We start from the raw sequence: 15,619 nt of genomic DNA, 5'->3' as shown, positions 1-15,619 counted from the left end.
TAGAAATGTTTAATAATAGTAATAGTAGTAACCAGTGGTGTACCAACAAAGGAGTTGGGAGGGGTCATAGCCCCAGGCACCAGCCTGAAGGGAGTGCTGGATGGGGAGGTGGAAGGTCAGAACATGAGGTCTTTGTGAATGGTATTTTTTGGGAGGGGGAGAGGCACAAATGTAAACATTGGCTTCCTTAGCATTTCATTTTGCTTTAGCTAGCTTAAGCTTATAAATATTTCATGTGTATAAGCAATTCATTTATGAATTAAAAACTCCAAAACTCATCTCGATCTCAAGGAACTGTGCTGCCCCGGATCATGAAATTTGTCGAGACCCTACGGTCAGGAGAGGTTAACAAAAGGAGTCGTGGAGTTGTCTAAGTTTAATGCATATGATCCTTAACTAATATACATTAAAACAACTGTTGAGCATTTGGAAGGAAAGAGGCCCTCTAGCCTTTTTAAGAAATTAATGACCGACAGTAATTCGGTTTCACAGCTGTGAATATATTTTATTGTATAAAGCACAAAGTATGAGAGCACACAGAGAGGTCAGACAAAGCAGAAAATGAGCTTAGGCCAATGAGATAAAACTCGAGGTTTATTGCATGATAAAATTCTGACTTAGCCACATATCACTCCCAGGCTGTGTCAGGCATTCTTTAATGGAAATAATCCAATTATGATGTATTTCAGTAGAATATTGTTATATGGCTCATTTGAGTGGCACTATTTGATATTGATATTTGATACATCATTGGTGATTATTCGCTGTTTGATTCAGCTTATTTCTTAGCTGTTCTAGGGTTCCCTCAGGAGGAGACTTAAGCAACCTATGGTACACCATTGTTCGAAACAATAGAACAGGGTTTAGCAAAATTTTTCATCTAAACCCTGAATGTGAATAAACTCTCCATAAATTATTCCTGGTGATTCCAAGGCTATTTTTCAGCGATATAATGGATGGCGGCAGATAAAGGCCTGTACTGGCAATCCAATCTGCCCAACAAGATAAACTCCTGGCCAGTGTCAACAATTGCTGTTCTTGTTGTGGAGAATTCTGTGGCTTGGCATGAAATTTTAGAGGCAGTGGTTCTCAAACCTGTCCTGGGTAGGACCCTTGATCAGTGGGGTTTTAGGATGTCTGCAATGAATATGCATGAGAGAAAATTTGCATGCAATAGAGGCAGCACATGCACTGCCATCTCACAAATATCCATTATGGATATCCAGTAAATATAATGGTTGAGGGTTCTGTAGAACAGGTTTGGGAACCTTTACATTGTTTTTTAACTAATGTCTTTAAAACAATTTGTTGAGGTGTTGTTTCCATTTTCCCCCAGTGTTCTTGCATACCCATTTACCCCACAGACTGGAATGGCAGTCACTTTCTCATAAAGTTGAAAGAAATTGAATCAGAAGCACTAAATGATGAGCCCATTATTTGAAGACTGTTAGTGCAGTCCTTGCTTATAACCATTGTGCCACCACATTATGCATAACGACTGGTGCTAAGTGTGGCATTGCAACAAAATGGAAGAGTAAAGAGAGCCCCACAGTGCATGATTAGAGAAATAGATAATGAGGGAGAGTAGTGGGTTAGCCTGTGAAGGTTGTTGGGGATTATGGTCAGTGGGGCAGGGGAAGGAGGGAGAGGAGTGACAATTTCTAGTAGGATCCGAGGGAGAAAACAGTGTGGTGGGTGGGGGATGGAAAGGAGAGAGAAGGAGGTGGGGGAACAAGAAGTTGCTTGAGTTGGCAGCCAGAAAGAACAGTTGGAGTGGAGGAGTAGCCTAGTAGTTAGAGCACTGGTTTTGACATCCAGAGGTGGCCGATTCAAATCCCACTGCTGCTGCTTGTGATCTTGGGCAAGTCACTTAACCCTCCATTGCCTCAGGTACAAACTTGGATTGTGAGTGACAGGGAAATACCCAGTGTACCTGAATGTAACTCACCTTGATCTACTACTAAAAAGGTGTGAGCAAAATCTAAATAAATAAAAAATTTTAAAAAATTGGCAGCAAGCTGATGAATAGAGAGCAAGATGGGGACATAAAGGGGGTGTTGAGGGGAGGGGAAAGAGGGTTAAGTATATCTGTATGGAAGCAAGGGAAATGGTTATTTGTTGCTTTGAGAAAAGTGGTTTGTTGACTTATTTGAGAAATGTATGATCAAGGTTTAAAATTCAATAAAAATTAAAGAAATCAAAAAGACAGATATTGCTGTTCACAAAACATGGAGTTTGTGCTATTTCATCCCCTTTGTGTACATTAAGAAGAGTTATGTATTGTTACATGGTCAATATAGCTAATCAACTACATCTGTCTGATATTCCATAAAGGTTCATGGATGTACTTGGTGAATAATTGAGTGGAAGACAGTATGACGCTGTCAATAATTGAACAAGAGCAGGGACTTGACCTGAATAGCAGAGATTAAGTTTACTTTTACTCACAAGACGGATGTGATGCTTGATAGACATTTTTCTTTGATTTGCTGTACTATCATGTAGGGGGATAATTTGTGTGTGTGTGTTTTCTCTAGTGTACGGTTAACTAATGGTATCCTTCCTTTTGTATAACCAAAGATAAAGCAAAGATACTTGATGCGTTGTTGTTGGAAAGAAAGCATTGTAGGGAATAAGGGGAACTGTTCAACTAGGAAGGCCATGATACTATGAACTAAATATTTTAGATGATTTTTAAACCTCTGCAGGCAGGTGCAAAATCTACTAATACTTTTTACTTGTGGACTTTGCAACAATTCTTCAAGGAAAATACTTTATTTTGGAAAAAGTATACTTATTTACTCTATGGGAATGCTTTCTGTTAAAAAAATAACACACACAAGTTTGAAATGTCTCCACAGCATGCAGCAAATCTCTCTTGTGAATATTCATTGTGGATATCCTGAAAATCTGACTGGCAGGGTTACCTCCAGGACCAGGTTTGGGAACCACTAACCTAAGTTCTTTTCTAAAAAAAATATTTCCTGCCATGGAATGGAGAAACTGCCTGTATGAGTATATGGCTAACGTTTCTACATCTATTTTTATTTTTATTTATTTGTTAATTTATATACCGTGTCTTATTGCATCTGCAAAACAGAACGGTTTACATATATATATCTAGGTGTAAATGTGATTAGGAGGCTTTCCAGGGGTAGGGCCTAATGTTTTTATAGGGGAACAGTGAAAGCTGGCCTCTCTCTGTATAACTCATTCATTTTAACATGAACGGGTAAATAACAGATAAGTTGTACATATAAAGTTATATGTGAATATTCAGCCACTCAATTTAAACATACACCACCGTGGCTGAATCTTCATGTACAGTATGTTTGTGGCTAATATGCATATAAATTAGCATAAATGGCACCCTGCTAAAGCTTTGTCAGTTTCTTAAGCATGACAGAAGTATGCATCCTTGTCTTCAGAACAGTAGAGCACAGATTTATTTATTTTCTAGTAAAAAAGGCCCATTTCTGACAGGAAACGGGCGCTAGCAAGGTTTTCCTCTGAGTGTGTATGTTTGACAGAGTGTGTTTGACAATGACTGTGTGTGTGAGAGAGAGAGTGAATGTGCGAGTGTGTGTGTGTGTGACAGAGAGAGAGTGATACTGTCTCCTCTGTCCCCTGCCTCCCCTCCAGCCACTCAGCGATTCTTCTCTCTCCCTTGCTCCCCCTCCAGGCACCCAGTGATTCTCCTCTGTCCTCTGCCCCCCCCCCCCCGTAGCCACCCAGCAATTCTCCTCTCTCCCCTGCCCCCCCCCCCAGCCACACTCTGTCAAACAAACAAATGAAACGGGTGCTAGCAAGGTTATCATCTAATGGCGAGTATGTTTTTAAGGGAATTGTTAGGAGAAGTGTGCTGTGATGTTAAGGAATAATTGGGAAGAGTGTATAATGAGAAGGGGGGGGGGGTTGGCTGAGAGAGAGAGAGAGAGAGAGAGAGAGAGAGAGAGAGAGAGAGAGAGTGTGTGTGTTTGAGAGAGAGACAGAAAGAGTGTGTTTCTGTGAAAGGTTTGTGGGTGTCCTCTGTATGGGGCTGAGCGATGCTCCAATGCCTCTGCTTTACTGCTAATGTGCTGTTGAGGTGGGGGAGAGGTTGCGTAATAGAGAGAGAGTGTGTGTGTATGTCACAGAGAGAGAGAGAGAGTGTGTGTGTGTGTGAAAGAGAGAGGTTTGCAGGTGTCCTCTGTATGGGGCTGAGTGATGCTCCGACGCCTCTTCTTTGCTGCTAATATTGTGTGTGGTGGGGGGAGGGGAGTTGTTTGGTTGAGAGAGAGTGTGTGTGTGTGAATGAGAGAGGTTTGTGGGTTTCCTCTGTATGGGGCTGAGTGATGCTCTGATGTCTCTTTGCTGCTAATATGCTCTGTGTGTGTGTGTGTGTGGGTGGGGGGGGGGGGGTTGGTTGATAGAGAGAGAGAGAGAGAGAGAGAGAGAGAGTGTGTGTGTGTGTGTGTGTGTGTGTGTGTGTGTGTGTGTGTGAGAATGAGAATGAGAGAGGTTTGTGGGTTTCCTCTGTATGGGGCTGAGTGATGCTCTGATGTCTCTTTGCTGCTAATATGCTGTTTGTGGGAGTGTTTGGTTGAGAGAGTGGGGGGGGGGGGGGGAGTGAATGACAGAGGTTTGTGGGTTTCCTCTGTATGGGGCTGAGCGATGCTCCGATGTGTATTTGCTGCTAACATGCTGTGGGGGGTGGGGGGCTGAGAGAGAGAGAGATTGTGTGTGTCAGAGAGAGAGAGTGAGTTTGTGTGTGCGTGTGTAAGAGAGAGGTTTGCGCTTCAACTTCGCAGCACCCTCCCCGCTGCTGCCCCTGCATCTCCCAGCTGTCCTCCGCGTACCTCATCCTAACGGGAGCCCACACTCTTTCCCTATTCACCAATGCGATGTATGCAAGCTCTGCCTGCCAGCCAGCTTGTGCGCTCCCCAGCGCCGTCGACCCCCACGTTGCTCAGGACTGACAACCGACTGTTTGACTGAGCGCCTGCAGGCTGCGACCGAGAGGGGGGGTTGCGGGGGCAGCGACCTCAGGGGAAGTGTCTTTCGTTAGGCTTAGTGTGAGAGAGAGAGAGGGTTCGTTACAGGCCCCGCCCTCTGACGTAATGACGTTTTGACGCGAGGACGGGGCCTGTTACGAACCCAGCGCGTGCCACTTCATTGGATTCGATCACCAGTGTGGGATGTATGACGTCAGTGTTATCTACCGCACTTAGCAGACCACCTCCGAGTGACCCACGGTTCCAGGCAGCGTCAGAACATTGGAGGTGATAATTATTATGTAGGATTTGGATTTATGAGGTGATTCACCCAAGGTGGTGTCCAACAGGAATCAGTTGATGTAAAACTTATAATTTGTTAACAGCAGAACAATTGTGAAATGATCAAACATAATCATAAACTTGGATATGGTAATTTGAATCTTAGAAATATGAGTAACGATACAGTATCAGAAATATACAAATTAAACAGCATAGTGGAACAGTCATATAATAAAAATATATTAAATGTCTGTAGAGTACAAATGATACCATAGAAAGAACATTCATATTATATAAATACAAAATAAAACACCTTAATCGTTACACATTCGAACCTGTCTAGAAGAAATTGTTATATCTTGCTTTGTCAGTTTTTGCCTATTCATTATAAACATGCCCAATGTCAACACTGTTGCTGTCACCAAGGCTCTTAGAGGCCCTTTTACTAAGCTGCGTAGGCGTCTATGCGCACCCAACATGCATCAGTTTGGAGTTACCACCTGGATATCACGTGGCCCTTGCGGTAATTTCATTTTTGACATGTGTCTGCTACACGCGCCGGAAAGTAATTTTTATTTTCTGGCGCGTGGCAGAAACCAGGCAGTAATCGTCATTCTACGCATGTAGACGATTACCTCATACCTTACCGCTAAGTCAATGGCTGGTGGAAAGGTCTCGGACCTAAAATGTACGCGCACCAATTTTTATTTTGCCGCACGTCCATTTTTGGAAAAAAATTTAAAAGGCCTTTTTTACAGGCGCACTGAAAAATGGATCTCCGCACACCCAAAACATGCGCCTACACTAGCGCAGCTTGGTGCACGTTAGTGAAAGGGACCCTTATTTATTAAACTGTGGTAACTGTGCAGTAATCGGCAAACATAACATGTGGTAAATGCAGAACCTCTGCTTTGACTGTTGGATATGCATTGGTAGTATTTTTTGAGAGGGCTGTTGTGCGGTTAACAGAGAGAAGATATTGCCACCAAAGGTTAGCTGCACAGCAGATAACACAAGATACAATTAGCCACATTTCTTGAGGCTGTTTTGCATTACCTGCAACATCAACAGTTAATTTGTGGGTTGTGACCCCGCATTAACCATGAAGCCCATTATCACTCAAATGATGTTTTCTGTGTTGCTGTTTAATGTGGAAATTACCATACAGTAACAGGTTATAATGTAGCTGAGGCCAAAATAACATTTTGAGAGAGCACCAGTCTTTCCTCATCATTGTAGAGCAAATACATGTGGGATGACTTTAAGAAGGTCTAGTTAACAAAGAGCAGCCAGAAAAACTGTTGTGAAACAAAAGAGATGAGGGGTAATATGTTTGACTATCTTGACTTTTCTTTGGCAGGTTGATAATGTACGGCTTTGTAAAAGTCATGATGCAGTTCGGCCAGATAAAAAGTGGTGACTTTCACTTCACAGACTGTTTGTTTTTTGGCTCTTTGATGTCTGCTACTGACCCAGGTAACTATTTGAAATGCATTTTGCCTATTTCAGTTTTATTTACTTTTGGAATGCATAGAGCAGTGGTTCTCAACCCAGTTCTCAGGACACGCTACTCCCCTTATTAAAATCTAGAAGAAAGGGGCGCAGGCTGCATTTAAAACATGCCTATGATATGCTCCCAACTAATCCTGATTACGGTTATTTATGAAATTTATAAATATAAATACAAATACAGAGAGGGTCTGTAGTACAGAACAAGTCTAAATATCAAAGAAAAGCACCAGGAGCTTTCAAAATCGGGACACAATTTCTTTATTTGTACACCTTGAACACCAATTCCTTCCTAAACGACCCATGGGCCGTGTTTCGGCACACAGCGCCTGTGTCAGGGGTCTATCAGTGAAGTGGTGATGTCTAGAAAAAAGCTAAAGCTTTCTTCTGTGATCCTGACAAATTAGATGATTGTCCCACTTCTTACAAAACTAGTACGCTGGATTGTCCGGTAAGACTGAAGTCAGAGCTGTCCCCTTGAACTTTGACTGTGTCTGGTCATTTAGGAAGGAATTGGTATTCAAGGTGTACAAATAAAGAAACTGTGTCCCGATTTTTAAGGCTCCCGATTTTTCTCAAATATAAAGATACACCAACAATTTTTTTATTCTTTCTTATTTGGATAAAATAAATAATATATTTTATTTTATGGATCATCCAAGTGATTAAAACATTTGCAGAGCTATTGGACACAGATGTGTTGGTTTGTACTCATTTGGTATAACCCCAAGATATGAGATGTAGTAAACAAGTAAAATGGAGAACCTGGCAACTGTGCTGCATCGATCCCTAGGTCAATTTCTTAGTGGGGTGAACGTCAAATCATTGCCAGAATTACAGCATGAATTTGACCTTCCACCCTAGGTCATAAGTACATAAGTATTGCCATACTGGGAAAGACCAAAGGTCCATCAAGCCCAGTATCCTGTTTCCAACAGTGGCCAATCCAAGTCACAAATACCTGGCAAGATCCCTACAAAACATTTTATACTGCTTATCCCAGAAATAGTGGATTTTCCCCAAGTCCATTTAATAATGGTCTATGGACTTTTCCTTAAGGAAGCCATCCAAACCTTTTTTAAACTCTACTAAGCTAACTGCCTTTACCACATTCTCTGGCAATGAATTCCAGAGTTTAATTACATGTTGAGTGAAGAAAAATCAGTTTCTTAGTGGGGTGAACGTCAAATCATTTCCAGAATAACAGCATGAATTTGGCCTTCCACCCTAGGTCAGTTTCTTAGTGGGGTGAACGTCAAAATCATTTCCAGAATTGCAGCATGAATTTGACCTTCCACCCTAGGTCAATTTCTTAGTGGGGTGAATGTCAAATCATTTCCAGAATTACAGTATGAATTTGACCTCCCATAGTATCAGCATTTTGCCTGGATGCAGATATATACTATACTAATACTATACTATCGGAGTTTTATATACTGCTAGTTTTCCAAAAGGATTCATAGCGGTTTATAGTATAAGAAAAAAAAACTCCAACAGTAGGTCCACACAACTAGACCTAGCTGTCTTAAATGAGTAATGGACTCTGGTGATGCATATCTGCTTTACCTAAGGCAGCTTTTTTTTATACAGGTAAAAGACCTGGTCCTTTTATCCCCACTTCTTTATTCCCTTGCCTCTTAGTTGTTCTGTCTGTTTACCTGTCTTATTTAGATTGTAAGCTCTTTGAGTAGGGACTGTCTTTTCGTGTATGGTGTACAGTGCTGCGTATGCCTTGTAGCGCTATAGAAATGATAAGTAAATAGATAGAAAAGACCCAGTTTCAAGATGTCAAAAGTCTGCGAGCATTAAGCAGAAGTTACCCTTACTACAAAAGAATGGGATAAATTCTGGTCAGAGCATCATGTTCTGCATTCAGCAATCAGCTGACGTTTTTGGTTAGCACACCATGCTCTTTGGACCCCAGTTAAGGTTGCAAAATTCATTTGTTGATCCTGTGTCGGTGATATTGTTGCTTTGGGACAATAGTAGAACATATAATGCAATCTTCAGTCCTATTGGAAAGGAGTCTGGACTAGATTACATGAGATATTTAGGATTGCTCACTTATAAGATTGTTATGCTAAATCATGAATAATAAATACTATTTTAGAAAAATTTAAATGCAGCTATGATCAATATGTTACTGTTTCTTGCTATAAAAATAAAGCTATATGTTAGATATACACCTGTGATGGAACGTTGTGTGTTTAACAAGGATTAAAAAAAAGAAGTCCACCAAAGTGGAGGAACACTGGAATCCAAGAAGCTCAAAGATACAAAGACAGTTTTAATTCAATAAACTTGCACACACAGTTTTACAATTCACATGCAAAGTTGTGTGCAACTTAATATAATTAGCTGCTAATTGGTATTAACTACCGGTTGATTATAATTGGTGCTAATTAGCACTAATTAGACAGTTCAAAATACTACTATCGGACTTTTAGTATGTGCCCACCATTTTGATCAACCATCCCCTCTTCTTGCTTAGTTTCACTGGCTGCCTATTCAGTTTGGGATTCTGCACAAAATTTTAACCATGGCGCATAAGGTCATTTATTCAGGTACCCTGACCTATCTCTCTTCTGTTATTACTCCCTATACCCCAGCTCGGTTACTCCGCTCTGCCTATTCTAACTAATTATCTATTCCACCCTTTCACTGTTCTCGTCTTGAATCCACCAGACACTCGGAGGCTGATATTCACGCTGCAAGAGTCAGACCGGCTGAATCTCGAGGTCGGTGCTAAAACCGGATATTCAGTGCTAGGCCATTTCTGGTGACCGGCATTGAATATCCGGTTTATTTTTGACCGGTTTAAAGATAAACGGCTAAGTCAATATTCAAACTTAACTGGCTATCTTTAAACTGGCAAAAGATATACCACATTTTCACACGGCCAAATATGGCCTGCTAAACTGGCTTTAAAAATCAGCAGATAGTAGGTTATATTGGGCAGTATAACTGTCTAGCTGCTAACCAGCGATATTCAGCAGGTGATAGCCAGTTATCCCCCACTGAATATTGGTGGGGGATAACTGGCTATCACCGTCTGAGTATCACTGGTTTATTTTCCACATTGAAGAGCCCTAACTTCTTTAGCCTTTGCTCATATGGGAGGAGTTCCATCCCCTTTATCATTTTGGTCACTGTTCTTTGACCTTGGATTTAGGCACAGAAATCGGCACGGATTCTGTAACCTCGCATGTAACTTAATTGGCTTAACACGCTAATGAGCGCTGATAACAGCACTTAACAAGCAATAATGAGCACTAATTGGCATTGATTAGAATGTAGGTGCATAACTTGCTAAGCATATTCTGTAACGATGTGTGCTGAACTTCTAGTGCGTGGAGGCAAAAGGGGCGTGGTTATAGGTGGAGAAATGGACGTTTCATAGATGTTCCGAAATTTAGGCGCCTAGTTATAGATTATGGCCCAGTGCACCTAAATCTAGGTGCCGATTATAGAATACACTTAGCACTGATTTCAGCACTGACATTTTTTAGCCGCCATATATAGAATCTCCTCCTAAGTGGGTATTTATAGAATAGTACTGGCGGAAGTTTGGCAGTTAAGACATCCTATATAATAATTCTCACCTCCAACGTTCTACAGTGGCCTGGAACCATGGCTCTCAGAGTCGGAGGTGGCCTGATTCCTGCTGTAGATCATCCCACTGATTGGCTGCGCCTCCGGTGAGGTCACCAGCCCGACGCACAGCAACAAACAGCGACCTAGGTTCCCTACTCCTCCCCCTGCCTAGGAATCGCTCCAGACTGCCTGCCAACCTCCTGAAACACCCGCGCACAATAACTGCCTTCAGCACCCCCCTCCCTCCCTCCCTCCCTCTCCTCTCTCCCTCTCCTCTCCTGATGGGATCGTCAAACCGGCGCTAGCAGTAGGGAGGGAGAGCGGGCGGTCGGGCGGCCTCCGCCAGTGCACTTAAGCCTTTTTTTTTTTTACCTCAGCGGGGAAGGAGTTCATTTTCGAACCGCCGCATAGACAGTGCCTTAAGAGGTGGAGGAGCCCTCGCCGCAATGCCACGCCCCCCAGGTCGCCGCCCCCAGCCGTGCAGGCAGACGTGTGAGATAGGAGTGGAAGTGAACCAATCAAGTCCACTGTGAGCAAGGAAGCCCGTTGGTTAATCTCTGTTTCCACTCCCCCACGCAGCCATCATTGCCATACACTCAAAACAATGCAAGCAAACCTAGGAGCTGCTGCAAAAGATGTTTTAACTAGATAGACAGTACCGAAAAGGGGGGGGGGGGGGGCGTAGAGAAAGGGGAATCGCTCGGTGCCTGGAGGGGGGGGGGGATGGGGAGAGAGGGGAATCGCTGGGTGGCTGGAGGGGGGCAGGGGGAGAGAAAAGCATCGCTGGGTGGCGGGAGGGGGGCAGGGGGAGAGAAAAGCATCGCTGGGTGGATACAGGGAGGGGGGACCCTGGCACATACTCTCATTCTCACACACACATTCACACCCAGTCTCACTCTCTCTCTGTCACACACACTCGCACATTCACTCTCTCTCTCACACAGTCACTCTCACACACACTCTCTCAAACATACACACTCCGAGGAAAAACTTGCTAGCGCCCGTTTCCTTTAAAACAGAAACAGGCCTTTTTTACTAGTATATGCATAAATGTCATTATTCCAAACATTTCTATATATAACTGGCACATTTAATGTAAGCTTCTGTATTATAGAATTACCAGCATAATGCATATTAAAGCTGTGTTAAATATTTAGTGCGGAATATGTTTATTAAGTTCTTGATATACTGCCTTTCTGTGGTCCAACCAAAAGCGGTTTACGTATTGCACATCAGGTAGATACACTGCTTTCTCTATATAATGTTAGAGGTCAGAGAAGGAATGATGATGGGGTGGGGAATGTACTTGGCCATTAATATGCATTAACTGCTAGTGTGATAAATAACAGAGATGTAATTAACTACTTTCTGTTTTAGCAATAATTCCATTACTGAATTTTAGTGGTCGTTGCCTAATGATAAGAGTGATAGCTGCTTTTCCTAAGTGCCAGGAATTCTCCCTACAATTACCACAAAGGTTTTTTCCCCTTAACATTCATAAACTATACTTTATGGTTTATGGCTGTTGATTAATTAATTACAAAACCTTGTCACATTTTAATGAATAAACTTCTTAAACTGTACTAGTACTACAATAAGGCTTTGGCTTGGAAACCAGCTAGCCCTCTTATATTCCAGAGCCTCTATACCACTTATCTCAGGTAGCCCTCTTAGAAGAGCCCTCTGTTAAATTATGCAGTTGACATAATACTAGGAAGATTACATTACAGCGAGGCATATTTTCAAAGCACTTAGACTTATAAAGTTGCATAGTAACCTTGTAAACTGTGGAACTTTGTAAGCCTAAGTGCTTTGAAAATGAGCTCCAGTGTGTGGTTCCTAGTTAGAACTAATGGCCTTTGGACGTTCCCATATATCCCACCAACCTTCCAGCATTCGGAGTAGCCTAATGGTTAGTTCAGTGGGCTGAGAATCTGGGGATCTTTTGGCTTGATTCACAGTGCAGTCACCCTGTGCAAAGCAGGGCCGCCGAGAGCAGGGGCCAGGACAAGACCGCCCCCGGGCCCCCCCACCCGAGATTGCGTCGCGCCCCCCCTCCACCAGCTTCCGGGCCCTCTCTGAACTAACCTGAAGCGCTTTCACCTTCGGAGCAACCAGCAGCAGCGCAGACCTCTCCTTCCTTCCGTGCCCCGCCCTCGCGGACGTTACGTCAGGCAAGGGCGGGACACGGAAGGAAGGAAAGGTCTCTGCCCTGCTGCTGCTGGTTGCTCCGAAGGTGAAAGCGCTTCAGGTTAGTTCCAGGAGCGACGGCGGGCGGACCGGACTGCAGCGGCGCCGGGCCCCCCCCCCCCCGGAGGCCCGTCCCTGGGGACTTTTGTCCCCCCTGTCCCCCCCTCTCGGCTGCCCTGGTGCAAAGTCACTTAACCCTCCAGTGCCCCAGATACAAAATTTAGATCGTGAGTCCTCTAGGTACAAAGGAAGTACTTTCTTTGTACCTAGAGGACTCACAATCTAAGTACTTGTATGTAATATGTAAACTTCTTTGGTTGTACCACCGAAAAGTGTTATATCAAGAATTTAATAATAATAATAATAATAATAATAAAGAACTAATTCAGAGCTTCTGTTTCGCTTTTTTATTAACTGAGTTTCATCTTTGGGAACGGGGAATGCTGCTGTCCTCTTTCATTTTCTTTCTATTTTCCATGATTCACTTTAGTGCATTTTATTTTTGACTGTAATTTTATAGATAGTCACTCTCTTCAAATCCCTCATAAAACTGTCTTTTGTAATTACTCACCAGATGTATTGTAGTGCCTTAGATGTTGGTTTGCTGTTTTGTAATCTTCCCAACCCAATGGAAGTTAGAAAGAATTATACATAATGGGTGTCTATCTGTGGGGAGGCAGAATAACTCACCAAAGACTTCATGGAATGGGATGAAATTCAGCATGAGGGTGGGGGAGGGGGAAACAGTTGAAAGACATTGAATTTGAAAAATCCAGCTTCTGCCGCATAGAAGCTTAGTTACAATGAAATATAGCACTCGCCACAATGGCTCCCCTCAGCACCCTACCCCCATGAACAGTCTTCGACTCGCCTCTTTTCTTCCTTCCTATAAGTGAAAGACACACAGATAACACTGCTACACACATGTGCATGTGGAATAGTCAGAAAAATTCCATGACCCATGCTCTGCATGCTTTCCCCTCTTGTTTTGTTAAAATGCAGCTTATACAAAGTTAATCTGTTTGGCTAAGTCTGGAAAAATGCAGACAGAGAGTGAAAGGAACCACTCGTCACCAATTTTTGCCAGTCAATCCCATAGGGGCTACTTCAGGAAGCAAGTGAAAGCCTGGCTCTTCTCCCAAGCCTATAACGGTAGTGGCAATTTATTTATTTATTTATTGCATTTGTACCCCACATTATCCCACCTTTTTGCAGGCTCAATTGACCATCTGCTCACATCTGCACACTCTGTGACTGCTGAGACCAGTTTCACATACCTTACTCAACTGTACATGTATAACTTGCTCTCAATCTACCCACCCACTTAACTTATCCTTATTTTATTTTTATTTTGTTGAGTAACATAGTAACATAGTAGATGACGGCAGAAAAAGACCTGCGCGGTCCATCCAGTCTGCCCAACAAGATAAACTCACATGTGCTACTTTTTGTGTATACCTTACCTTGATTTGTACCTGTCCTTTTCCGGGCACAGACCGTATAAGTCTGCCCAGCACTATCCCCGCCTCCCAACCACCAGCCCCGCCTCCCACCACCGGTTCTGGCACAGATCATATAAGTCTGCCCAGCACCATCTCCGTCTCCCGCCACCGGCTTTGCCACCCAATCTCGTCTAAGCTCCTTAGGATCCATTCCTTCTGAGCAGGATTCCTTTATGTTTACCCACGCATGTTTGAATTCCGTTACCATTTTCGTTTCCACCACCTCCCGCGGGAGGGCATTCCAAGCATCCACTACTCTCTCCGTGAAAAAATACTTCCTGACATTTTTCTTGAGTCTGCCCCCCTTCAATCTCATTTCATGTCCTCTCGTTCTACTGCCTTCACATCTCCGGAAAAGGTTCGTTTGCAGATTAATACCTTTCAAATATTTGAACGTCTGTATCATATCACCCCTGTTTCTCCTTTCCTCCAGAGTGTACATGTTCAGGTCCGCAAGTCTCTCCTCATACGTCTTGTAACGCAAATCCCATACCATTCTCGTAGCTTTTCTTTGCACCGCTTCAATTCTTTTTACATCCTTAACAAGATACGGCCTCCAGAACTGAACACAGTACTCCAGGTGGGGCCTCACCAACGACTTATACAGGGGCATCAACACCCCTTTCTTCTGCTGGTCACACCTCTCTCTATACAGCCTAACAACCTTCTAGCTAGGGCCACCGCCTTGTCACACTGTTTCGTCGCCTTCAAATCCTCAGATACTATCACCCCAAGATCCCTTTCCCCATCCGTACCTATCAGACTCTCTCCGCCTAACACATACGTCTCCTGTGGATTTCTACTCCCTAAGTGCATCACTTTGCATTTCTTCGCATTGAATTTTAATTGCCAAACCTTAGACCATTCTTCTAGCTTCCGTAGGTCCTTTTTCATGTTTTCCACTCCCTCCGGGGTGTCCACTCTGTTACAGTTCTTAGTATCATCCGCAAATAGGCAAACTTTACCTTCTAACTCTTCGGCAATGTCACTCACAAATATATTGAACAGAATCGGCCCCAGCACCGATCCTTGAGGCACTCCACTACTCACCTTTAGCTCCTCCTAGCAAATTCCATTCACCACCCCCCTCTGGCGTCTGTCCGTCAACCAGTTCCTAATCCAGTTCACCACTTCGAGTCCTATCTTCAGCCCATCCAGTTTATTTAAGAGCCTCCTGTGGGGAACCATGTCAAAAGCTTTGCTGAAATCTAAGTAGATTACGTCCATAGCTCGTACCTGATTCAATTCTCCTGTCACCCAATCAAAGAATTCAATGAGGTTCGTTTGGCACGATTTCCCTTTGGTAAAACCATGTTGTCTCGGATCTTGCAACTTAGTACCTTCTCTGTTTGTCCCAACTGCACTTGTTACCTTTGCTGCCTATTATGTTTCATTGCATTGTGTTGACATTGTAAGCATCATAATGTTGTACCATGCTGCCTGTAATTGTGTATCATTTGTATTCTGATTACATTAATCATTTTTTGTTGATTTGAATGTTGTACTGTGCTGTTTGTAGTGTGTACATTAATGACAGTGTATCATATTATTACTACCTCCAAGATTGCC

The 15,619-nt window shown here is 43.1% G+C and overlaps 1 protein-coding gene across 2 annotated transcripts in view; it reads left to right on the top strand.

The window, feature by feature from the left end:
- Positions 1 to 15,619, top strand: part of SLC9A9 (solute carrier family 9 member A9) — a 514,180-nt gene that overhangs the window by 101,079 nt on the left and 397,482 nt on the right. For both annotated transcript variants that reach the window (XM_030216056.1, XM_030216057.1), the window contains exon 5: positions 6,616 to 6,731. In XM_030216056.1, the coding sequence (XP_030071916.1) occupies positions 6,616 to 6,731 (116 nt within the window). The remainder of the gene's footprint in view (positions 1 to 6,615; positions 6,732 to 15,619) is intronic.

The sequence above is a fragment of the Microcaecilia unicolor genome, chromosome 10 (assembly GCF_901765095.1).
Source record: "Microcaecilia unicolor chromosome 10, aMicUni1.1, whole genome shotgun sequence".
Classification (NCBI taxonomy): domain Eukaryota; kingdom Metazoa; phylum Chordata; class Amphibia; order Gymnophiona; family Siphonopidae; genus Microcaecilia; species Microcaecilia unicolor.
The sequence above is the reverse complement of the archived record's forward strand: the minus strand, read 5'-3'. Positions and strand labels throughout refer to the sequence as shown.